Genomic DNA, 25,947 nt, shown 5'->3' with positions numbered 1-25,947 from the left:
TAGTACACTGAAGATGGTATTTAATTTCGCTGTACGATGTGCAATGACAATAAAGTAAATTAAACTACTCCAGAGGTTGAGGCTGGCGGATTGCTTGAGCTCAGGAGTTCTGGGCTGCAGTGGGCTATGCCGATTGGGGGTCCGCACTAAGTTCGGCATCAATACGGTGATCCCCAGGGAGCTGAGGGCCACCGGGGTGAACCGGCCCAGGTTGGAGACGGAGCAGGTCAAAACTCCTCTGCCAATCAGCAGTGAGATAGTGCCTGTGAATAGCTACTGCAGCGTAGCCTGAGCAAGACCCAGACTCTTAAAAATAAAAGAATCAAGGCGAAGCCACCTTGAGTTTCTTTCTCACATTTTCTTGTTTTCCTGGGCTAAGCTCTGGTTAAACAATGATCACCGTCTTCTTTTAATGACCCCATACTCCTTTGCAGGGTGAAGTCTGGGAACGGAATGGAGCTGAGTGTTTACTGGCTGGATGCCCTTCCTGTCACCATTGCAGAGCTTTGTTCAGCAGATATATTCTCATTGTGCTCAGAGAGAGAAATATCTGCTGCTACCTAGGATCGAACTGGTAAACTAATGGTCCCTACGTATCTTCTCCAAAATGATCTCTGTGGTTCTGCTATACTTTTCTTCCTCATTGAGAGCCAAGTCTATCACAAGAAAGAGAAGCGAGCCAATAAGATTCCTGAATCTGTGTTATATCTCAGGAGACCAAAACAACCGTGGAACTTTCCTCCCTCAATTTTTGGGAGAAAGGGTACAGAGGTTTGCTTATTTTGTGGCTGAGCCAATCCAGATAATTCATATTTAGTGTGAAGCTGCAAACAGGAAGGACGGATGCTTCCTTAAGGGTTGAGGTTCGCATCAAACATCAAAAACACAAAACAACTACAGGAATGATCTCTTCTAGCTTCCAGCAAGAAACACTGTTTTTCGTTGCATTCAGAAGAAGACAATGAAGCATTTCCCATAGTAATCTATGGGGAAAGGGAAATGGCAAATTACGCTCTAAATCATTCGCTTTTTGTCAAAATAGTGAGCCGATATATAACAAAAATACACCTTTTTTTTTAAAGCAATTTTATTGGTTTTTAAAAACAAACAAAACAGAAAAAACATAAAAAACAAAAATATACCTTAATGAGTCAAAAAGAGGGCTGTGAAAATATCTACAGACCCCTCACATCCTGGACATAAACTGTTTCAACTCTTTCCCTCAAAACGAAGTTATAGAGCACTGCACACCAGAACAACTAGACACAAGGACAGTTTTTTCTCCAAATCCATCACTCTGCTAAACAAATAATTCCCACAACACTGTCCAACTATTTACAAAGTCTGCACTACTATTACTGTTAATCTTCTCATCACTCCTTATCACACATCCCCTCCCACTTGTGACTGTATGACTGTAACTTTGTCGCTTGTATCCTTATGATTTTCATCGACTGTTTCCTAGTATGATTTGATTGCTTATTGTCCCCTATGACTATCATTAAGTGTTGTACCTGATGATTCTTGACGAATGTATCTTTTTTAACGCATACTGAGAGTATTTGCACCAAAGACAAATTCCTTGCGTGTCCAATCACACTTGGCCAATAAAGAATTCTATTCTATTTCTATTCTTAATCACAAAAAGATATGCTTATAAATGACAGATGTCAACTTCTGAGTAAGTTCCTAATTGTGACAAGATGTTAGAGTTGTCTACGAGGGACATAGCTCTGCCGGCTGTGGTCAACCAATGTTCAAAGTACTACTTTAAGTTGGCAAACCCACAAAAGGAAACACATATCTTAAACTTGTAGCAAGCATTTCCTACAGTCCAACATCTTATGCAAGCTTTGTAGCAAATGGCAACCTCTCTGAAGACTATTTAACACGGACTTAAAACAAATACCCACTCATATGCACAATTCAGTTAAATAGTTACAAGATATCTTCTAGATTTAGGGCCCCACGTGTAATTTTAAGACATACTTTAGCATCTGTGATAACAAGCCATTTATATACATAGCTGTGGAATGTGTGAAACAACTCAGCTGGTCAAAAATCAGCTGAAGAAGGGAAAAAATTTTCATCTTTGGCTGCTGAACCATAAGTTGCTTCTCAAAGCCAGTTTGGAGAATCTCTCTCTTTTTTTAATTTAAATTTTTATTTTATTTTATTTATACAAACATTCCATCTTTCATTTGAACAGTATGTCATCAGGGAATAAATATCCTGTGCAATAACCATGATAGTTTATACATATTCATCACTTAGCTTTAATACTCTGTTCTTACTTAATACTAATCTGCATCATCTATTTAATTCTTATAAAATTATCCATCTTAACATTTTTTAATTCGTACATGTTTACTATTTTGTGCTACTCTTTTTTTCATTTCTAACTTCCGTATTTGTTTTCCAACCATTGATAAAATAAATTCCATATCATATAATATTCAATTTGTTCCTTCTCTTGAATTTCTAGTGTTAACCTAATTTTGAGAGTGTCTGTTGCCATTAAAATTAGGAGATGTAACTGATAATAGTTAACTTAAAATCCTCAATGTTTTAAGATTCTTCCTTACTACATCTGTTTCCTTCCCTCTATTCTTTACAGAATTGAAGCAAACTGTGATGACCCCGGGTGGGATACAAAACAAACACAGTCACAGAAAACAGGTGAAGCCCCTTTTATTCTTTCACTTTGCTTCCAAGCTCCAAATATTCTTAATGGAAGACAAAATAACTCCCACAAAAACAGTTACACAAAGAAGGAAAAAAGCAACACAAACCAGGCAAGATAAGGGCTAGAGGACGTCCACAGATAACACACACTGGGAAGGACGCCAAACTCAGAGAGGAACCATAAACTAGAGATATTTCCACGCTTTCTTTCCAGCGTTTGCCCGTACTCAGGTCTGTCCTCTTATTCATTTGTCACAGCTGCAGCCCATGAAAAGGATCAAGGCCCTCTCCTCCCGAGTAGACCATGCCTCTCCCTTATCCTCTGCTCCTTGCGTGCCCTAGGATGGAGAGGGGACGGGCCTGGGTCCTCCTCTGACTGCCCTTCCCCAGTCTCCTCCACAACCTCTGGAGCTACACTTCCACTCCCTGTTGGCTGTTCCTCCTCTCCCTCCGAGTCAGCCTCCACCAGGGGTATGACACAAACCCTCTATTCCAAGAAAACTGATGACCATACAGGACTTTCCCAAAAGTGCTTTTTTTTTCCCCAAGAGGCAACAGGACTTCCTGTTTTTTCTTTGAAGATATTTCGCTTCTCAAAAAAACTCCAGAACATCCAGTTGTCTCTTGGGTGTGTGTGTGGGGGGTGAAGCATCTTTGCGACAACCATGACCTGCATCAATGGTCACCAACCAGTGGACTGAGGACTACTGGTGGTCCGTGAGAAAATTTTGGTAGTCCGCGGAGAAATGTCCCCCCCCAAAGCAATTAATCCAGGCTAAGCGGGAACACAAGGCTCCACCGTCCACATGGCCCGCCCACCCACTGGCCCCCGCCCTTCAGCCGAGCACAAACCTTACCTTGAGTAGAGCCACACGAGCTGGAACTGGAAGGTAAAGACCAACGGCGGGGAGAGGAAATCCACCCCAGGGTGGCTTGCTGACATTGGTGGGAAAGTTGGTCCCATATTCCAGAGCTGCAGGAGTCACAGGATGGCCTTTGGTCATCCCGAGCAGCTGCTCCTCCACCCGGGTGTACCGGCCTGCCATGGACTGGAGGAGCTGCTCCGGGATGACCAAAGGGCCAGTCCTGTGACTACTTCAGCTCTGGAATATGGGACCAACTTTCCCACCAATGTCAGCAAGCCGCCGTCAGTCAAAATTCATATTAGTGGTCTGCGGGATTTGAAATTATGAGTTTGGTGGTCCCCGAGGTCCAAAAGGTTGGCGACCCCTGAGTCCTGGATGACTGAGAATCTACTTAAACATACCGGACTTGTATTCAACCCAACTGCCAGAAGGCATAATAACCAATAAGGAAAACCTGACTTTTAGGTTTGCAACGCCAAAAAGTTGAGAACAGGCAACTGTTCATTTAGTGACCGTTCAAAGTCACTGGAAAAAGTGACTTATGACGATTTTCATGCTTATGACTTTTCTAGCATCCCCATGATCACGTGATCAAAATTCAGATGCTTGGCAACCGGTTCGCATTTATAACCATCGCTGTGTCCCACGGTAATGTCCCAAGGATTTTGAAACCTTCTGACAAGCAAAGTCAATGGGGAAGCCAGATTCACTTAACAACCAGGTTACTAACTTATCCATTGCAGTGATTCACTTAACAACTGAGGCGAGAAAGGCCGCATTTCCCAAATGCCTCACTTAACAACAGATATTTTGGGCTCAATTGCAATCATAAGTCAAGGACTATTTGTTTCTGCTAGTTTTCTTTATTTGCAGGGTGTTGTTGTTCTCTGTAGATGGCACCATTCCCCAAAGAACGCACCATTTGCTCTCCATCTGGGAGCAACACTCGGCCTCTTTACATTCTGTGCAAGGGCTGCAGGATATTCCTTTGTTCCTCATGTACAGGAGAATGAAGAGTTAAAAGGAAGGAGAGATGTTATGTAAAGCAGTCCAATACTGTGTTGTCAAGCAAATATAATGGATGGATAAAAAGAACAAGCGAAAGTGTGGAGGTGAGTAGCTCTCTATCCCAGGTGTAGTCTGCAAATTGCAGCAGAGCCTGCCTGTGTGTGGCATTTCTCTTAATATTTTCCTTGTTTGTTGGTAATGCGTAATGCGTGAGGAGATTCAAGTTGGCTAAAGTAGCAGCAGAAGAGCTAGAACTTAACACCTGAAAACACAGCACAAGATTCTAACGGTAAAAGTAGATCTGGCCTTTGTATTGCTTGGGATGATTATTGCACAAAAAGTACATGCAAGTAACTGTTAAGACTGAAGAACTGTTGGAGTCTGAATCGGAGGAGGAAGCTGAACAGCTGACAGGGAGTGGGAGTGTAGCTCCGTTGGCTGTGGAGGAGGCTGGGGAAGGGCAAAGTCTGGCTGGGCAGAGCAGAGGTGAGGTAGAACAAAGGAGATAGAGTTCAGAGGAAGACTCAGGCCCGCCCCCTCTTCATCCTAGGGCACACAGGGAGGAACAGAGAAGAGAGCAACGTGGGTTGCGTGGCTTTATGGGGGAGGAAAGGGCCCTGATTCCCTTCATTAGCCACATCTGGGAAGAAAGTTGATAAGAGCTGAATGCTGAGTGCGGCAGCTGCTGGGAGCAAACGTGACTTTATCCTATGTTGTTGTTGCTTATCTGTGTTCCTGGCATCTTCCCAACCGTGTGAGTTTTGCCGTGCCTTCACGTCTGGAATTCTTGGTCCTGCCCTGCCAAACTAATTACCTCAGTTTGGCTTGATTGGACTTTAAGTTACAATTTGTGTTGACCATGTTTTGGACTTAATTTTTTGCAGTCAAAGGCTGTTCCTGGGAGAGTTTTTCTCCAGTCAGAAGGTAACTTGGATATTGGGGGCAAAGTTGGAGCTCATAAAGGGACTCTTCTTGCTTATCTGACTGTGTTGCCTTTGTGCTACACCCCGGGTCATCACAAGAACAGAACTTTGCTCCAAACGATTGAGTGTTGCAATCCATTCTTTCCCAAACCATGTTGAGTTAGACTTGGGAGTTCACTAACTTTATAGGGCACCACATGTGGACCATCTGTGAACAATGGAGTACAGGATTCACAAACAAAGCAAAGAGAACAATAGCTAAGTTCAGGAGAAGGGCATGAACCACATTGAACAGTAATATGGTTTGTTTGTTTTTGATTTAGCCTGATCTTCCACATTTTGACACATTAGTATTTTGGAAGAGACTGCCATGTAAGATATATTGTCAATATTGTTAAAGGTAACAGTTTCCCTGTCAGTCATGTCCAACTTTAGGACAGGGGTGGAATTCAACTTTTTTAACAACCGGTTCTGTGGATGTGGCTTAGCTGGCGGGCATGGCTTGGTGGTAATGTGACTAGCTGGGTGTGGCCAACTCAACATCACCCACATTGAGGCACGCATCTCCTCACCTGGCTTCTCATGACTGTAAGGATGCTACAATAGTCGTAAGTGTGAAAAAGGGTCATGAGTCACTTTTTTTCAGTGCCATTGTAAATTTGAATGGTCACTCCACACAAGCAAAGTACCAGCAAAGGAGGAGAAAATAACTCCAGAGAAGTTCCTGAGACAGGAAATCTAGTCCTGCCAAGAATGTAATAAGGGTTAACGGAGAGGCAGTTTCTGTTAGCAACACCAGAATGTTTCCTTCCTGCCTTCCTTATAGGATTAGGCCAGTAATTTCTTCCAACAACCAGTTCTCTGAACTGCTTAGAACGTTAATAACCGGTTCTACCGATTAGGTGCGAACCTGTAGAATCCCCCCCCTGCTTCAGGATATGTTGCTCATCTCCGTTTCTTGGCCAAGGGAGCCAGTGTTATCCAAAGACAATTTCCACAGACATGTGGCCAGCATGGCTATATACTAAAGGTGCACAGGATGCTGTTACCTTCCCACCAAAAGGGTACCTATTAATCTACTTGCAAACAGCTAGAGCAGGGGTGTCAAACTCAAGGCCGGGGGGGGCCAGATCCAGCCCGCAGGGTACTTAGATCTGGCCTGTGGGGCCGACCTGGAAACAGTGAAGGACCGGCTCGTGGTGCCTCTGCCAGCGAAAATGGAGCTTGCGAGGGCCGGATGCGACCCTCCCAAACTCTGTTTTTGCTGGTAGAGGGTTGCAGGAAGCCATTACAGCAGAAAACGGAGCTCGGGAACCAATTTTCGCTGGCAGAGTGCTGGTAGCAACGCAGGCAGCCCCAACACGAGTGACATTGAGCTGACCGCACCCATCCAGGGCCCTCGAGGTGAAACACAACCCTGATGCGGCCCTCAATGAAATTGAGTTTGACACCACTGCGCTAGAGGGAAGGAATGGGAACTCACCCCAATGCACGGGCCTTGGGTCTCGAACCTGGCCTATCAACACTCCAGCTGACAAGCTCAGAGTCTTTAACCACTGAGCCATCACTCCCCTCTCAATGTTGCTACCATCATACTCTTTCATAGCTACCGAATTAGTAGCTAGAACACCTACAAACAACAGTTTATTGAAGCCAAGGTTATAAACAGTTCTATCTAAAGAAAAAAGACATTTGAAAATAGTTTTGAGAACAAACGGAGTCTGCTTGCAGAACAGTGAGACAGTAATTCAAACTACTATTAGAAATGTAACAATATTCTTGTCTTATTTGTTACTTGATTATCTTAAAAGTACAAGATCTTTGAAAACACTCAGCACTTTTCTGGGTTTAAAGAAAGATTCTGGTTTATATCATTATTCTAGTCATAAATATTCATCCCACTTTTTTTTTAATCTATATAAGTAATTCCAGATGTTTTTTTAAATTCCTGTTTTTTTTAAAGTTAAAATGTAATAAGCTGTAGAAAAGAAGTGACTCTTATCAGCTACAGTCATGTTGTGGGGGGAAAGTACTTTATAGTTTAACATATCAGGACATAGCAAAAATCATCTGGTCCTTAGCAGTTCTTAAAAGTAGGTAAATACACCCTCAGATGAATAGCAACCACTGACATATTATGCCATGTCATCATTTATTTTACAATAAATTGCATCCTGGATCCTCTCTATATGTAGTATTCACTTAACAGTCATCTGTTTAGCTTCTATTCCACTCCATTCCACTCTATTCTAAAATGGTGTATAATTGTATTTATCCTAAATTGGCTAAAATAGGCAAAGGATCCCCAAATAGTAGTTGGAAATGTAACACTCAAATGGTAACCTTTTATCACTTTTGATAAACTTGGAAAAGGGCTAAAAACAATACTGGGGGGAAACTAATAATATAATTCATTATTTTTTTTGAAAATTAATGTACAATTTACACTGGAAACTTTTTTTGTTAGGATTAATGGATAAAACAGTGGGGGGAAAATCACATGGTGTTTTATTGCTATATATGATAAAAGCAGCAGAACTTCAATATGCTATGTTTTGGGGAAATCCTACGATATCCATAATAGAAGAATGATTAATAAAGATGACAGAACTGGAAATGGCAGCTAAGGTAGTGGCCCTCATGAGAGAAAAATCACTGAAGAAATTCATCTGTAATTGGAAGCTTTTGGTAGGAGATGGAGAAAAATCAAATGTTGATATATGTTTATTGTTGTTAAAATTTAACAAGAGGAATTTTTTTTTATTTCTTTTGGGGGAAATGGAAATTTTATTATAATCTTTCAGTATTCTCTGTATCCTTGGAAGAATTTGGAAGTCGTTCTTTGTATATATTTGTGTTTTTCTTTCCTTTTTAAAAATACTTTTTCACACTTCTGCCCCTATTCTCTTTTTACTCAACCATTTGTTTCGATTGTTAATGTTTTTACTATACGCTTTGTAATATGTAATAAAATTGTCGAAATGAAGGAATTAAGAGAAGGCTGCTCATTGAGGCAAAGTACATTCATGTTTAAATTTCAGGTCCATTTTAACAATCCTGCGTAATCAGGCGATTGCAACAAAGCATTCAGCAAGTAATTTCAAATTAATACCTGAACTTTAAACTTTAATTTGCTGGTCTTATGAATCCCTACCTATTCTCTTGTCTTCTTTACTATTTTGGATTTCTTTAGTTTTTCTACCAGTGCCATCTTTTTTGTTATTGATCATACCCAAGTTTGTAGATTTCACACAAGTTGAGCTACAAGTCACATTGACTGCAGCCAGGACATTCACTGACTAAAAATTATAGGCATTATATAGTGTGACACATCAGAAGGATATCTGGTGAGAAAAGACTGCTACTCCTTCAAAACCCTTCCCTTGGCTCTTGTTTCCTCGGCCTGCTGCTTCTTCAGAGCCGTTCTTCCTTCCTTTTCTTTTTCTCACCCGTTTTTCGACATCGGCTTTTCTCTTGATCTTAGACTGGAGCAACTTTCTACTTCATTTGCCTCCGTTACGATTTTAAGGCAATTCAGCTACTCCCTATCTGCATTTTCCACTCTTGGGGGAACAGAAGCTGCCAAATTCTGTATCACGATACTGGACAATCTTGTCATAGATCAGGGTTGTCAAACTTGATTTCATTGAGGGCTGCATCGGGGTTTGACCTCGGGGGAGTCGGGGGGGGCTGGCAAAGGGGGGGGCATGGCCAGCATGATGTCACTTGTGTTGGCGGCACAACTCCCGAGCTCCATTTTCAGCTGGGACAGACTCCTGCAACCCTCTGCCAACAAAAATGGAGCTCCCCACCCCAGCTCCATTTTCGTTGGCAGAGCTACCCCGGTGTGATGACTCAGAGTGTGACACAAAATCCAAAACGTAAATAAGTGTCCTTTAATGCCTCCAACTTGGCCCCACTGTTCAATAATACTCCGTTGGAGATAAAACGTATTCAAAAATAGTCTTCCAAAGAAAGCAATACAGTCCAAACTTAATGATAGCAGATAGAGGTGAAATAAAAAACCAAACAAACTACAAGGACGAAATGTCCACAATGGAACAGGAGAAGTATTTACCAAATTCAAGGAGATAATAAAGCACAGTCTGTTGGAAGGACACCAACCAAGATAACCTCAGACCAAAATAAAACACGCTTGCTTATGGCAACCTGTGTTTTAACCGTCTCTCTTATATACTCGTTTCCCCAGCTGCAACCAATGAGGAGGATCATGGCCGCTTCCTCTCTCGTAAACCAAGTTGTTTCCTTCTCCGTTCCTCCCTGCGTGCCCTAGGATGCAGAGGGGATGGGCCTGGTTCTTCCTCTGACTGCCCAGCCGGCCTCTGCCCTTCCCCAGCCTCCTCCATAAGGTCCGGAGCCACACCTCCACTCCCTGTCAACTGTTCCTCCTCTCCCTCAGAGTCCGACTCTACCAAGGGCATGGTCCTTCGCTATTTCCAGGGCACCCCGGGGGTGGTCCTTTGCTATTTCCAGGGCAGCCCCATGGGCCAGATATAGGCACCCTAAAGGCGCGGGATCTGGCCTCCGTGCCTTGAGTTTGACACCCCTGTCATAGGTGCAAAGGCACCGCCAATCAAACCCAGCCTTATGTTTGATATGACTTCTTGAGGACACAGCATTTGGGAATCTAGCATTAAAATAAAGATTGTCACAGGAAGCAGACCAAATTATTCACCATCATTACAGAGCCGTAGTGGCGCAGTGGTTAGAATGCAGTGTTGCAGGCTAATTCTCTTGACTGACAACAGTTCGATCCTGACTGGCTCAAGGTTGACTCAGCCTTCTATACTTCCAAGGTGGGTAAAATGAGGACCCAGATTGTTGGGGGCAAAAAGTTGACTCTGTAAATTGCTTAGAAAGGGCTGTAAACCACTGAAGCAGTATGTAAGTCCAAGTGCTATTGCTAAGTGCTATCGTTCAAACTCTGATACAGTTGTTAGAAAGGCACTGGAGATGAGATCAATTATTCCAGCCGGTCTGCACAGACACTGTTCTCACAGATTCATCTCATCATTATCATCTCATCTGATACTCTTGCATTTGGCTGAGGTTGCTCTTCTTGCAACCTTTCTCTTTGAATAAAGAAAAGCAGAAAGCATCACAGCGAGCCTGATTTCAGAACTCGATGCATCTCTGAACTACTGTTATGCATCAGACAACTGAAGCATTTAATTAAACACTGTTTACTGTTTATGCTAGCCTGCAACTGCTACTCCAGATTCCAGCTGTAGGATTCTTCCAAGCCTATTTAGACGGAACTATGGAACCTTGCATGCTGGAGTGGTAAATTGCTTACGTTCTACACAAATAAGTAAAGAGTTAAACTCCTCATTATGGGGAGGTAAGGCCGAAGGTTAGCAGAACAAGGGAGAAATATGAACAGCTATCATGAATTACGTCTACTTTGGGACTGTTTGTAGTATTTTAACAACTATTTCACACAGCACAGACAGCAATGTTCAAGGAGTGGTAGGAAGGTCTAGAGGTCTAGGCCTCTTGCCTCACAATCAGGAGGCTGTGAGTTCGATCCTAGGTAGAAGCAGATATTTCTCTCTCTGGGCACACTGAGAATATATCTGCTGAACAAAACTCCCCACTGGTGATAGGAAGGGCATCTGGCCATTAAAATACTCTGCTAGTTCCATTCGGTTGCCCGGATACCACCCCGCAAGGGATTATGCGGTCGTTAGATGAAGATTATGATAGACAGCAATGTTCAAATTATTCTGTGATCTATCCCATACTCGATCCACGAGAAACAAGAAATCTTTAGCAAACCAATGTATACAGTAGTCAGAACCACAGTGCAGAGGCATGCATGCAAGTTTTCAATGAGCAAGGGGATCTGCATATCAAACTTATTTCTACAACAATGTATAATGCGTATAAAACTTATTTCTGCAATAAAAGAACCGTGAATCAAGGTTAAGTTCTGATTACTATTTGCTCAAAAACCATCCCATCTCCTCCATTCCTGACCCCACTCCACATTTCCAACAGATGTACTTACGTTGGTTGTGCCAAGCAGCCGGGGGCTATAATATTGCAACTTGTCTCATTAGCGTGCAGGCTTGTGAGCTCCGTCATATTGACCATCACATCACTTTTATGACCGGGCAACTTGGGAAGTATGGATAGAATCTTCTCTGCTAAGTTGTCACCGTGATGCCCGACGGCTCCTGAAAAAAATAAAATAAAACCACCCCGATGAAAAGTAACCAGTTCCTCTACAGGTATATATGGCTGTTTCCAACATTGGCCAAAGGCAATCTTAGCAACAGTCAATATATGTAATAATAAGTATTTTGTGCTTTTTACGTATTTTTTTTAATACAAAAAGTTATGAATTGTGCTGAAATGGATAAACTAACGCTGAGTTTAAAAGATAAGGAAGCTTCAATATTTTATAAGGTATGGGAACAATGGTATAGCTGCATAAATCGGAGACAGACTAAGGATAGGTAATTGTTAAATATAGAATATAGATAGAATAATAATATAATTGTGCACAAATTAATATCTGTAAATATTGCACAAATGATGGTTATATGATAAGCACAACAAATAGCTGTTATTGAGTGATATATTTTTTATGTTTTTTAATGTAATAAAAATTCAATAAAGCTTAAAAAGAAAAAAGAAAAGTAGTCAGGTATCTCTCTAGTGTAGTGAAATATTTCCTAATAATAATCTGATCTCAACTGATTGCAAAGGAAATTCTCTCTCTTTTTTTTTTAAAAAAATAACTTTTTAAAAACAATTGCAGTGTAACAGAAAATAAGACAAAATAAATAAAACAATAAATCTCAAAGGAAAGAATACAAGAATTTTGAAAGCCTGGCACAACTTCTCTTTGTTCCACTTTATGTCCCAAGAAAATGGGATTATTTTAATTTTTTTTTAAACTTTCTACTTTTTCGGGCCTGAATTACTGTTTCTTCATCTTCACCCACTCCAAGGCCAGATTTACTTTCACAGTATCAGAGACTGGAGCTGCATGGCCTGAACAGACCATAGAAATGGGATCTTCTTCTGCCGGTTTCATTTATTGATGAAGGTAATGGATTTTATGAATTAGATAATGGATATTCATATTTAATATTTAATAGTTTTGTGGGGAGGGTTTTTTTTTTTGTACTTGATATTAACTGCATATGCCATCTAGAGTCTAGCCAGCAGGGATCGAATAAATGTTTAGATCCAAATATAAGTTGATGTAGGCCCACGGTTGTCTTGATAGTCATGAAATCCCAACCTGCCCCGAACAAAATTAAAATCTTTGCAATCTCGGCAAATATCTGTAGCTTGGGGGTTGGAAGAAGGTGGAGGTTTGTTCTTTGAGCTTGTGGGCTGGTTTCCAAACGTTTCATTACCAAGCCAGGTAACATCATCAGCAGAGTTTGGGAGATGTCGGTGTTCTTCTGTTTATAAGGCCTTCGGGTGTGGGTCTGTTAAATAAGGATCTTGCGATGGGTCAGCTGTGAGCAGTGGTGGTATTCAATTTTTTTTTTTACTACTGATTATGTGGGAGTGGCTTGGTGGGCGGAGTGTGGCTTGGTGGGCGTGGCATGGCTTGGTGGGCGTGGTTTGGTGGGTGTGACAGGGGAAGGTTTCCGCAAGATCCCATTCCCTCCCCACCCCACTAACCTGCCTTCCAGCTCCGTTCTCCTGTGCAGGGCAACCAAAGAAAACCCAGCCAATCAGCTGGGACTCGGGAGGCGGAGAATAGATGGGGCAGTCAGAGGTAGTATTTGCCAGTTCTCCAAACAACTCAAAATTTCCGCTACCGGTTCTCCAGAACTGGTCAGAACCTGCTGAATACCCACCTCTGGCTGTGAGAGTCTTGTGACGAGTCCTGGGATAGAAAGGCTACATCAAATCAGGGTCATTGGGAGGTGAACTGCTGTTGGTTGAGGGTTGGTGCAGTCTCTGGTTGGCTGTGCGGTTAATTCGGTCTCTGAGGGGTTCGTAGGCTGGTTGTAGGTCAGTGTGTCTTGTCTGTTGATGGAATTGCTTGTGGAGTGCCGGGCTTCAATGAACTCACGAGCGTTCACCTCCCAGTGACCCTGATTGGATGTCATCTATCACAGAACCCATCACAAGACTCTCACTGATGACTCACACCTGCCTCATCACAAGACCCTCACTTGACACACCCACACCTGAAGCCCTTATAAACAGAAGAACACCAACACTGACATCCAGTGATAGTGAACCTTTTTGTTGTGGTGTGCCAAAAGCGTGTGTGTGTGTGTGTGTGTGCTGGCACCCACAATGCAATGCGCCCTGCCCCCCTTGCGCATGAGCGCACAACATTCCCACCCCTACCTGCACTGTGCCTGCACTGTGCATGCGCGCACCTCCCAGCTGATTTTTGGACCATCTGAGGTTGTTTTCGCCCTCCCGGAGGCTCGAGAGAAGCCTCTGCAGCCTCAGGAGGGCGAAAAACGGGCCTTCTGGAAAGTGCCCGTTTTCAGCCTCCGGAGGGTCTCTGGAGCCTGAGGGAGGCCATTTTTGCCCTCCCAGAGGCTTAAGGAAAGCCTCTGCAGCCTCAGGACGCCGAAAAACAGACCCGTTTCGGCACTGTCAGTATTTCTAGAAGGGCCATTTTTCGGCTTTCCAAGGCCACAGAAGCTTCTCTTGAGCCTCTGGGAGGGTGAAAACAGCCTCAAATGGGCCAAAAATCAGCTGGGAGGCGTACGCATGCGCAATGCAGGTAAGTTTGGCTGGGGCTCATGTGCCTGCACAAATGGCTTTGTGTGGCACCTGTGGCATGCACGCCATTGGTTCGCCATCACGGCCCTAAACTCAGCTGAAGATGTTCGCTAACCTGGTAATGAAACGTTCAGACACCAATCTACAAGCTCGCAGAACAAGCCTTCACCCTCATTAAAATCTTTATCAAGTTTTCAGCAGCAGCAGCAGTCGGTGAATTATGTCAATAAGCCTATGTTTTCCTTGGTATGGTCCTGAAGAGATTAAATATTTTCAACATTCTTCTCCTCTTTTAACCTTCATGAGTAGCATACCTAAGGGAACATCTGTTCTTCACTCAGGTTTTTAAGTGCTGCCAAAGAACCACCGCTGGAAGCAATTAGTTCATGCCATAAGAATGGGAAAGAAAAAAGAAACACAAAGGACAAACGCAAATGCAAAATCATACAAAAGAAGGAAGCAAAAGATGATGGTCAGCTGCCAAAGGCGATTTATTGAATTGGGATTCTCAAACCACTTGAAAAACAACAATGACTAAAACTTACTTCCTCAGTAAAGCATGAAATGGAACAAAAGCAAGATCATCTCTTTCTGATGTCACGGTTTCCTGAATAAATGCATTTTCTGAGGAGGAGAATCAAAATTTATGAAGGAAACTACATTTGATACAGTGGCTTGACAATGCTTATTAAAATTACTGGCAATAATATCCTTTTTAAAGATGCAACTATGCTACCTGTTGGGAGAAATATCCACCTGGTTCAGTTCCAAGTGTGGAGAAATACACTGGAAACATGGAGGCTGTTTGGAAAGATGGTTTATTGATGGACAGGACCACGTGGGTTTTAGGTCCTGGGCAGCTGAACACATGGGGGAGAGAGAGAGAAGTATTTATACCCTCTCTTGGGCCTTGCCCTTGAGCTTCCTGTTCCTGTGCAAGAAATATATTCTATTGGTTGTCAGACATCCAGGGGGCTATGCAGCCGTCACAGCTGAGGTTGTCTGAGGTGTGTTTGGTTGAACCTTGCTGGGTAATGCAACCAAGGGGCTTGGTTGTCAGCTCTGCTGATAGATAATCCTATTATGTCCTGGAGGGTCATGTCTTAATCCCATCACCGTGGAGCTGAAGATCTAACTGTCTTGTAGACAGGCTGGCCAAGTCCTGCTCAATAAGCACCAAATATTTGCTAGAGGAAGGGAGCTGCTATTTGTCTTTAAAAACCTGTTTCTCCTTTTCTCATCCAAGGAAATATAATATTCTGCCTTTTTAATATTTCCTAGAAGATTTCATTCTTCTAGGAGAGGGGTGGGTGCTAACTTTTTACATGCCAAACTCCTAATCTAGACAAAGGCAATGTTTTACCAAGGGAACAAGCTGGATTTAGGAAAGATCAAGCAAAAAGTTTTATATCACTTGACAGAGAAATACACCCAAAGGCTTTAAAATTCCATTTCATGTACATTCTAGAGAAAATCTATGAAAAAAAAGAAATGGGCAGCAATTATCACTGACAAGAGATCTTTACTATAGATGTATACATTTTATAGTAATCCTGGTATGAAAGTCAGATGTGATTCCTGTGGCCAGCTAAATGATCCAATTGCAGGAAGGATAATTCCTCGCACTATTTTGATTTAATGTCTATAAAATTACAGTGATATGGCATGTTAATTGTTAAAAAGAGTTTCATTTCCCTAAGCTCTCTAAGAGACATATTTTGGCATTTCTGCACAATGATCTGGTCATTTTATCATGCTCAATTATTGGTTTGAGAAGAGGATTAAAAACCATGACTAATACTGCAAAAATTGCTAATGCAGTAAATTATCAAAATTTAAAAGTTCTGACAGAAATATCTGCTAATGCATCACCAGAGGATTTAAATAGTATTTACAGATGTGAAGGTAACTTTGATTCATCAACAATTATATTTAGAATGCATTGGACTTTCAAAAATATGTATTTGAAAAGATGGACATCTGATTTCCTTTGCTGAAAGTGTAAGAATTTTACTCATTGAGATGACTCTGGGCGTGGCACAAAGGCAATACAGTCAGATAATCAATAAGAGTCCCTTTAATAGCTCCAACTTTGCCCCCAATGTCCTGGCTGGAGAAAAACTCTCCCAGGAACAGCCTTTGACTGCAGAAAATTAAGTCCAAAACATGGTCAACACAAACTGTAACTTAAAGTCCAATCAAGCCAAACTGAGGTAATTAGTTTGGCAGGGCAGGACCAAGAATTCCAGACGTGAAGGCACGGCAAAACTCACACGGTTGGGAAGATGCCAGAAACACAGATAAGCAACAACAACATAGGATAAAGTCACGTTTGCTCCCAGCAGCTGCCCACTCAGCATTCAGTTCTTATCAACTTTCTTCCCAGATGTGGCTAATGAAGAGAGTCAGGGCCCTTTCCTCCCCCGTAAGCCACACAACCCATGTTGCTCTTTTCTCCGTTCCTCCCTGCCTGCCCTAGGATGAAGAGGAGGTGGGACTAGGTCTTTCTCTGAACTCCCTCTCCCTTGTTCCACCTCTCCCCTGTTCTGCCCAGCTGGACTTTGCCCCTCCCCAGCCTCTCCACAGCCAACAGAGCCACGCTCCCATTCCCTGTCAACTGTCCGGCTTCCTCCTTGAATTCAGACACTGACAGGAGCATGACAGTCATGTGGTTTTAAAGAGTAGCATGCAGTATTACACTGTGGAACTATAGGAAAACATTTACATTAAATTAAAGATGTTAATGTGATGTTGAATTGTATCTCAAAGTTTTGGAATCTAACCTTTTATGAGGAATTAAGTTTGTATCAGACATGGTGGATGGCTATAACAATCATATTGAGAAAGTGATATTATAGTGCAGGGGTGTCAAATTCGATTTCATTGAGGGCTGCATCAGGGTTGTGTTTAACCTTGGGGGGGGCTGGGGGGGTGTAGTCAGTGGGGGCATGGCCAGGTTGACATCATTCGTGTTGGGGGCACCTGTGGTGGCCCAAGCACTCTGCCAGCGAAAACGGGCTCCATTTTCCGCTGCATTGGCCCCTGTGATGACCCAGGGTGGGATACAAAACAAACACAGTCACAGAAAACTGGTGATGCTCCTTTTATTCCTTCACTTTGCTTCCAAGCTCTGAATATTCTTGACGGGAGACAAAAAACTCCCACACAAACAGTTACAAGAAGGGAAAAAGCAACACAAACCAGGCAAGATAAGGGCTGGAGGATGTTCACAGATAACAAACACTGGGAAGGACACCAAGCTCAGAGAGGAATCATTAACTAGAGATATTTCCATGCTTTGTTTCCAGCATTCGCCTGTACGCATGTCCGTCCTCTTATCCAGTTGTCACAGCTGCGGCCTGTGAAGAGGATCAAGGCCCTCTCCTCCCCAGTAGACTATGTCTCTCCCTTATCCTCTCCTCCCACTAGGATGGAGAGGGGATGGGCCTGGGTCTTCCTCTGACTGCTCAGCCAGACTCTGCCCTTCCCCAGCCTCCTCCACCATCTCCGGAGCCACATTCCCACTCCCTGTCGGCTGTTTCTCCTCTGCCACAGAGTCAGCCTCCACCAGGGGTATGACAGCCTCCTGCAACCCTCTGCCAGTGAAAACGGAGGTCAGGAGGGCTCCCCGCAGTCCATTTGAGCTCTGTTTTCAGTGGCGGAGGTACTGTGGGCTGGTCCTTTGCTGTTTCCAGGGCAGTTCTGTGGGCCAGATCTAAGCACCCAAGGGAACCAAATCAAAGTTACCACTGAACTTTGTATTTTTCATACATATGACCGTTGCAGCATTCCCATAGTCACATGATCAAAATTAAGCGGCTTGACAGCCAATTCACATTTTCGACAGTTGCCGTGTCTCATCCCCTTTTCCGACCATCTAACAAGCAAAATCAACGGGGAAACCAGATTCCTTTGACAAACATGTTGCGAATTTAATAATTACAATGATTCCCTTAACAAATGTGGAAAGCAAAGTTGTAAAAGAAGGCAAAACTCATTTAACAAATGTCTCACTTAACAACATAAATTTTGGGCTCAACTGTAGTCGTAAATTGAGGACAATCTCTAATCCTTCCTCCTATTTTCCCTGTAACAAGCCTGTGAGGTGGCTTGGGCTGAGAGTGACTGGCTCAAAGGGATGCAGACAGCTTTCTTGCTTAAAGACGCATTCATAGTCTTCTAGTTTCTAATCTGGTGCCTTCAACACTAGACCTGGATGTTTCTGATTGGTGGGATACAGAAAACTAGAAACGTTCTGAAACAAGAGATTCTGCATATAAAGCAAAGGTCTTCAAACTTGGCAAGTTTAAGACTTATGGACTTCAACTCCCAGAATTCCTGAGCTAACATGACTTGGAGGAGGAGCTCTGGGAGTTGAACTCCACAAGTCTTAAAACTGTCAAGTTTGAAGACCGCTGCTTTAAATTCTTTCAGATTCTTTAGGTAGATGATAGAAAGAGAGAGAGAGAGAGATTAGATATAGATAGAGAGATTATGTATATGTATATATATATATATATATAGAGAGAGAGAGAGAGAGAGATACAAATTAGATAGATAGATAGATAGATAGACAGACAGACAGACAGACAGATAGATGAGAGATTGTCTCTATATCTATATATCATATCTCCCATCTATCTGTATAGAGAGATGAGAGAAATATGATATATGGAGATAGATAGACAGACAGACAGACAGACAGACAGACAGACATAGAAGGCCTTTTACCACAGACCAAGCATCTTCAAACTTGGCAAGTTTAAGACTTGCGGACTTCAACTCCCAGAATTCCTGAGTTAATATGACTTGGAGGAGGAATTCTGAGAGTTGAAGTTCAGAAGTCTTAAAGCTGTCAAGTTTGAAGACCCCTGATATAAAGCAACAGCAACTGATGTGTACGGTTCCAAGATAACTGATCTTGTCAAAGTACTCCTGTAGTACCTGTTCAGCTGACAACTGCCAGAAATCAGAGTGTTTTCTTTAGCCCAGCTTGACGTCTTAAGTTTCAGCTGCTATTGACAACAGACGCCATAAGAATATTTCTGCCTTATCAACTCTTCTTGGATCATGTCCTTGCACTGGAAAGAAGCACCCTAAATGTTGCATGCTTTGGCTTTAACTATATTGGCACAAATGATACTGAGACTGGAAACTCTAACAATCATTGTTGAGCAGATTAACATGCTACTCATCTATGTCACAGTGAGCAAGTTTTATTAACACCAGTAAGCTGATTACTTGAATGATTGGGAGCCCTTTCGTTATTTGTACTGATTTTGCTATTGAATATAACTAATTTCTTAGTTTTGAGGGAGGGAAGCAAAGTGGCTCCCATTATCATGTAATATTCATTATTCTATTCAGAATGTAGGTAAAATATAATTGTGATAAATGGTAGTGACTTAGACACTACTTTAGAAAGGTGTACACAACATCTATCTCTATTGTCATATCATATGAATACATATGGGGCAAAAGGAAGAACAAAAACGATTGAAATCCTTGCTATGAAATATTTACTGATGGTAACACAAATTTTGTTTTGGTCTTTACCTTTTTAATTATCTGCTCAATGTTGGAGGGCCTGTTATAATTAGGTTTTGGGGGTTTTTTTTTCTAGGGCTTTTGAATGTTTCCAGTTCTGTGCTTTGTAATTTTGTCTGAATCCACAAGTGATGTATGTTTTAATTAAACCTCAACTGGTTCAGAAGTTCAATATATTCTTAAAATAAAATCCACATACTAATTATCTTGTCAAATTAAAGGAAATATGACTTCATTTTGCTTAAGAAATAGTTATGAAAGTGCTTCTAGTTGCCTTGAAAATAATAAAGAATGGTTTCGAAGTACAAAAAAGAACATTTCTGCCTTTATGGGCTTCATACAAGAGAAGTTCTAGTCCATGTTTTACTAATCTTCATCCTCCTTAATCATACCTCTTCTAAAAACAGCAATAGCACAGACTTATATACCACTTTGTAGTGCTTTTACAGCACTTTGTAAGCAGTTTACCGAATCAGCATATTACCCCAACACTCTGGGTCCTCATTTTACTGGAAGGAGGGAAGGTTGAGTCAATCTTGAGTCAGGATCGAACTCCTGGCAGAGGGCAGAGTTAGCCTGTGGTACAGGTAGTCTTTGACTTACAACAGTTCATTTAGTGACTAAAATTAGAACAACACTGAAAATAATAACTTATGACCATTTTTCACACTTATGACCGTTGCAGCATCCCAATGGTCACCCGATTTACATCTGGGTGCTTCACAACTGACCTATATTTATGACAGTTGAATGGTCACTAAATGAACTGTTGTAAGTTGAGGACTACCTGCATTGCCTGGGATGCTACACATCTTCTCCATGGCTGGTTTTCTTTGTTCCGAAACAGAATCACTAGATTCTGTAATAGCTTTATACATATAGTATCAACCTTGTTAACTCTCAAGACTCTTTTTTCTGCTAATATTCTAAAAGGTCTGTAATTAATATGTGTGTGTGTCTAACATAGATATATGTATGTGTATGTGCATATATAGATATGAATATATTTTGAAAGCGAGCATCAGAATTTCATTTTTTAATGTGTGCCAGAAAAAAGTGACAACCAAGATTATCTTATGTCTATACTTTCAAAATGATTCTAATCTTTTTTTTAAATAAAAAATCCTAAATCATATCCAAATACCATAATTCCTGCATCAGTTTGACAATACCTGTTCTGACCCAAACCCTTTTCCAATAAAACAAACACAAACCAAAGGGAACAGAAACCTTTTAATGATTCTTACGAATCCCCGGTTAAAAGGCTGCTGCAAACTAATGAACTTTGATAAGCCAAATTTGTGCGAGGCTGCTAAGCATAACAGATAAGGTTACTTAGAAATATTTTACAACACAAGTCTTCAAATACCAACTAAGATACTGCAATGTCCATGAGGCTCAAGTTTCAAACCATCTTTGCTTCCTGCAAAGAAGGTCCGATTCACAGCTGGCTTTTATCTTTTTGAAGGAGGGGCCGTTACTTTGCAACCTTACTCCCCAGTCGCCCATGCTGCTGCAGCTGCTCTTTCCTGAAAGCAGCCCTGTGCGCATGCGCACTTGGCACAGGCTCCTCGGGAACCTCCTCATCGCTGCTGCCAGCCCCCACAATCTCTGAAGGCAGCAGTCCACTCCCTAATGGTCTTGCCCCCTCATCTGAGTCCTCGCTCTCCTCAGCCATCTGCACCTGCTGTCGGCTAACCACAATACCTTTTAAATCAACATCCGGGTTCTTACCTGTCAAATCTAATGTCCGGTCCACAAAAATGATAGCAGCTTTATTTTGTGCATTTTTCCTCCTGAGCTTGGCCTGGGAATAATTCGCCAGATCCCCCGCAATAATCCTGCTGAGTGATCCAACGGCAAAACATTCCTCCCGAACACTAAGGTACTCCAACAAGCTGTTGAGATCCGACACCAGCGACCGGATGGCAAGCTGCAACTCGGCAGGCAGGGAGAAGAAATCCACATCACTCAAGTGGCTGATTTTCTTCTTCTCGGGTCGCGCCCTATTGAGGTGCATCAAATCCTCCACCATCAAAGGGAAAAGCGCTGCAAAGGCCGGCGTCACAAAGAGGTGAGGCGAGAGGGGAGCCAGAAACAAAGCAGCATGGTGCACCTCCGCGGTGTAGTTCATGTTGCCCATCCACTGGCAAAGCTTCTCTTCGAACTGTTCGAAGACCACCGGGCCAGAGCTCTCGGCCTCGGCGCTGAGGGGCGTGTTGTACGCTTGCAAGTGCACCGCGTGGCTGACCCCGGTGAAGACCACGCAGTACTGGAAGCGGCTGAGGCTCATGATGTCCCGGATGATGTCCAAGGTCTGGCCTTTCAAGGCGGTGCTGACCACGAAGACGGCTTTGGGTTGCTCAGCCTCCCCAGATTCAAAGCTGGAGAACTCCTTGACGTTGAGGGCGCCGGCTTGCAAGAGCGCCTCCAACCCACCGCAGGCCCAGTGGAGGCTTTCTGCGCAGGCCGGGTCCAGGAACACCACGGCTCGCTTCACCTTGGCAAACACCGGCTCCCAAGCTCGGCGGCAGAAAGAAGGCACCCCAGGTTGGGGTTTAGGAGGGGCGGCGGCGGACATCGTCCTGCCCAGGTATTGGGGAACCCCCTCCTTCAATGCTTGGGCAGGGGGTTGGTCTAGATGACCCCACAAGGTCCCTTCCAACTCTTGTTATTTTGTATTCTGTATAGTGGAAGCCGTCCAACCGTCTATGCCCGGGAAGCGGGCACCACCTCCGGGCTAGCAAGCCAGGCGATCAGCAGCGCAAAGATGCCCTTTGGCCTCCATGGCTTGCGACGCCGGGGGGAACCTGGCCGAGACCAGCGATGAGAAAGAGATCCGGGATCCCGCCCCGTGTCGGGATCAAGGAAGAGATCGCAGCCTGCTGAGCCACGGCATCACCGCCATGCCCTATCTTGCAAAAGGCTTGGGCGCGGAGAGATGACGTCGTCGTGGTCGGCGCCCCGCGCGGATTGGCTGTTCAAGGGTGAGCCGAGGACGCGGCTCGGGCGTCGGAAGTTGGGAGCCCCGGAAAGTGAAGCCTTGAATTCGCGGAGAGAAGCAGGGAGTCCCCGAACTTGGCAAGTTTAAGGCTTGTGGACTTCAACTCCCAGAATTCCTCAGCTAACACGACTGCAGGAGGAATTCTGGGAGTTGAAGTCCACAAGCCTTAAAGCTGTCAAGTTTGAAGACCCCTGGTAAGAAGGATTGTGAAAAGTGGGCGGTGCGGATAGTTGTTCGGTGATGATTACATGCAGGTCGTTATTCCTTTCTCTGGTCTATTTCATGGCCTCCCCACCCCCCACCCCATTTTATCTCGTTTCACTTTAATCCTCTGCTTTCCTAATCTGAATTCATATTCTAACGGTTACCTAAAATTTTGCACAATAGATTTGAACAGAATAGAATAAATAGAATAGAATAGTGGAATAAGGAATAGACTGGACTAGAGTAGAGTAGAGTAGAATAGAATAGAATAGAATAGAATAGAATAGAATAGAATAGTAGAATGAAGAATAGAATAGACTAGAATAAATAGAATAGACTAGAATAAATAGAACAGAATAGAATAGAATAGACTAGAATAGAATAGAATAGTGGAATGAAGAATAGAATAGAATAAATAGACTAGAATAGAATAGTGGAATGAAGAATAGAATAGAATAGAATAAATAGAATAGAATAGAATAGAATAGACTAGAATAAATAGAATAGAATAGAATAAATAGAATAGAACAGAGAAAAAGAATGGATGGGAATAGAATAGAATAGAATTTTATTGTTACTTTGAATGTATGATTGGCATACATTAAAAATGAAATTTTGTTGCATACATTACGTGTTGTACCTTATGATTCTTGTTGAATGTATATTTTCCTTTAATATACACTGAGAGCATATACATGAAGAAAAATTCCTTGTATGTCTGATCATACTTGGCCAATAAAAAATTCATTTGTTCATTCGTTCATTCATTCATTCATTCATACAGCTCTTATAAAGGATCACCACCTCCAATTTTACACTACATAAAAATAACAAGATCAATAAATACAAAATTATGGTATGCATATACTCACATGACACAGAGAAACAACACAGTCTAGTTTGGAAATGTACGCATTTATTGTGAGAATACAGTTAGTTCTTGATGTACAACAGTTCATTTAGTGACCCACGTTTTCTGCCTGAGAGGCTGTGCTCAAGGGAGAAAAATTGCAGGGGAATATGGATGTGCCATAATTCTGCAGGTCTCCAAATTCTGTTAATTTGTACTGGAGTCCTTTTGCTTCTGAAGCTAAATTTCGCAGTCCAGAGATCACCCTAGTTTTAATTGTGAATTAAATACTGAAGGTATGTCTCAACTTACAGCAGTTCATGTAGTGACTGCTCTAAGTTACAACGGCACTGGAAAAAAGTGATTTAGGATCATTTTTCACACTTCTGACCATTTTCACACCTATTTTTGTGACTTTGTTGCTTTTGTGCCATGTCCCGGGTCATCATAGTATCCAAATGTAAATCACATGACCCAGGACATGGCACAAAAGCAACAAAGTCACAAAAAATAAGTAAAGTCCCTTTAATACCTCAAACTTGGCCCCCAATGTCCAGTCATCCTCGGCTGGAGATCAACCTCTTCCAAAAAACAGTCTACAAAGGGAAGAAATGCAGTCCCAACCCAAAGTACAGATAGATTAGAAATAAAAAAAACAACACAAACCACGCTGAAAGAATTAACAGGCCAGGATAATGAATTGCAGACTTCCAAAAGATAATGTAGCACACAGTTAGGAGGACGCCAAAACTCAGATAAGCCTCGACAAAGATAATGCACGCTTTCTTCCAGCAAGATGCTGTGTGCAAACGCCCTTCTTATAATCCTGTTCTCCCAGCTGCAACTAATGAAAGGGATAAGGGCCCTTTTCTCTCCAGTAAGCCATGTTGCTCACTTCTCCTTTCCTCCCTGCGTGCCCTAGGATGAAGAGGGGATGGCTCTGGGTCTTCCTCTGAATGCCCAGCCGGACTTTGCCCTTCCCCCATTTCTTCCACAGCCACCAGAGCCACAATCCCACTCCCTGTCAGCTGCTCAACCTCCCCTTCAGAATCGGAGTCCAACAAGGGCATTTATGACCATTGTAGTGTCCTGGGGTCATGTGATCCCCTTTTGCGACCTTCTGACAAGCAAAAGTTAATGGGGAAACCAGATTCACTTAACAACTGTGAACTGCAGTGGTTCACTTAACAAACGTGGCAAGAGAAGTCGTAAAATGGGACAAAACTTGCGTAACAAATGTCTCAATTAGCAACATACATTTTGCGCTCAATGGTGGTCATAAGTTGCTTTCACAAGATCATGATGGTCAAGCGGTCATCACAATATCACATGATTGCTTGTGTCTGAATATGGGATTAATCGCCAGACATAATAATTGTATTATGGATTCAATATTTGCAGCATTCTCATTACTCAGTACTACAAAAGCAGGGGACCTTCATTTCTGTAAATGTGATTTTAATAGATCATTTAAATTTTTTTTTAATTATTTCATCAGTTATATTCCAGATCCAAAACACTGATTGACAAAATTGTTTTGCAATGTTACATAACAAAAATGACCCCTGGAAGTTCCAGAGTGTTAAAATATTTAAAATACATTTATAAGTTTCCCACCACCACCAGATTAGGTAACAGATGACAGATAAACAGAGTTGGAAGGGACCTTGTAGGTCATCTAGTCCAACCCCCCGCCAAGCGGGAGACCATACACTATTTCTGACAAATGGCAGTCCAATCTCTTCTTGAAAGTCTCAAGTGATGAAGCTCCCACAACTTCCGAGGGCAACTTCTGTTCCATTGGTTGAATGTTCTCACTGTCAGAAAGTTTCTCCTTATTTCTAGGTTGAATCTCTCCTGGTTCAGTTTCCATCCATTATTCCTTGTCTGGCCTTTGGGTGCTTTAGAAAATAGCTTGACCACCTCCTCTCTGTGGCAGCCCCTCAAATGTTGGAAGACTGCTATCCTGTGTCTCCCGGTCCTTCTCTTCACTAGACTAGTCAGGCCCAGTTCCTGCAACCATTCATTGTATGTTTTAGTCTCCACTCCCCTAATCATCCTGGTTGCTCTTCTCTGTACTTTTTCTAAAGTCTCAATATCTTTTTTATAATGTGGTGAATAAAG

At 42.5% G+C, this 25,947-nt stretch overlaps 1 protein-coding gene, 1 long non-coding RNA gene and 1 other non-coding gene across 3 annotated transcripts in view; 2 read left to right on the top strand and 1 right to left on the bottom strand.

The window, feature by feature from the left end:
* Positions 1–22,891, bottom strand: part of SCFD2 (sec1 family domain containing 2) — a 156,903-nt gene extending 134,012 nt beyond the window's left edge. Inside the window, exons 1-2 of the mRNA XM_026699894.2 lie at positions 21,500–22,891; positions 11,514–11,682 (exon numbers count right to left, since the gene is read on the bottom strand). Coding sequence (XP_026555679.2) covers positions 11,514–11,682; positions 21,500–22,346 — 1,016 coding nt within the window. The 5' untranslated portion in view covers positions 22,347–22,891. The remainder of the gene's footprint in view (positions 1–11,513; positions 11,683–21,499) is intronic.
* Positions 47–309, top strand: LOC148125486 (signal recognition particle RNA). The gene has a single exon (XR_015744225.1).
* On the top strand, positions 11,619–15,646 carry LOC148125485 (uncharacterized). Its single transcript, XR_015744168.1, has 3 exons — positions 11,619–11,736; positions 12,463–12,560; positions 14,560–15,646. It is a non-coding gene; the product is annotated as an uncharacterized LOC148125485 (long non-coding RNA).
* Positions 22,892–25,947: the final 3,056 nt, after the last annotated feature.

This window comes from Pseudonaja textilis, chromosome 6 (assembly GCF_049901715.1).
Source record: "Pseudonaja textilis isolate UNSWEBS1 chromosome 6, rPseTex1.2, whole genome shotgun sequence".
Taxonomy (NCBI): Eukaryota; Metazoa; Chordata; class Lepidosauria; order Squamata; family Elapidae; genus Pseudonaja; species Pseudonaja textilis.
The sequence above is the reverse complement of the archived record's forward strand: the minus strand, read 5'-3'. Positions and strand labels throughout refer to the sequence as shown.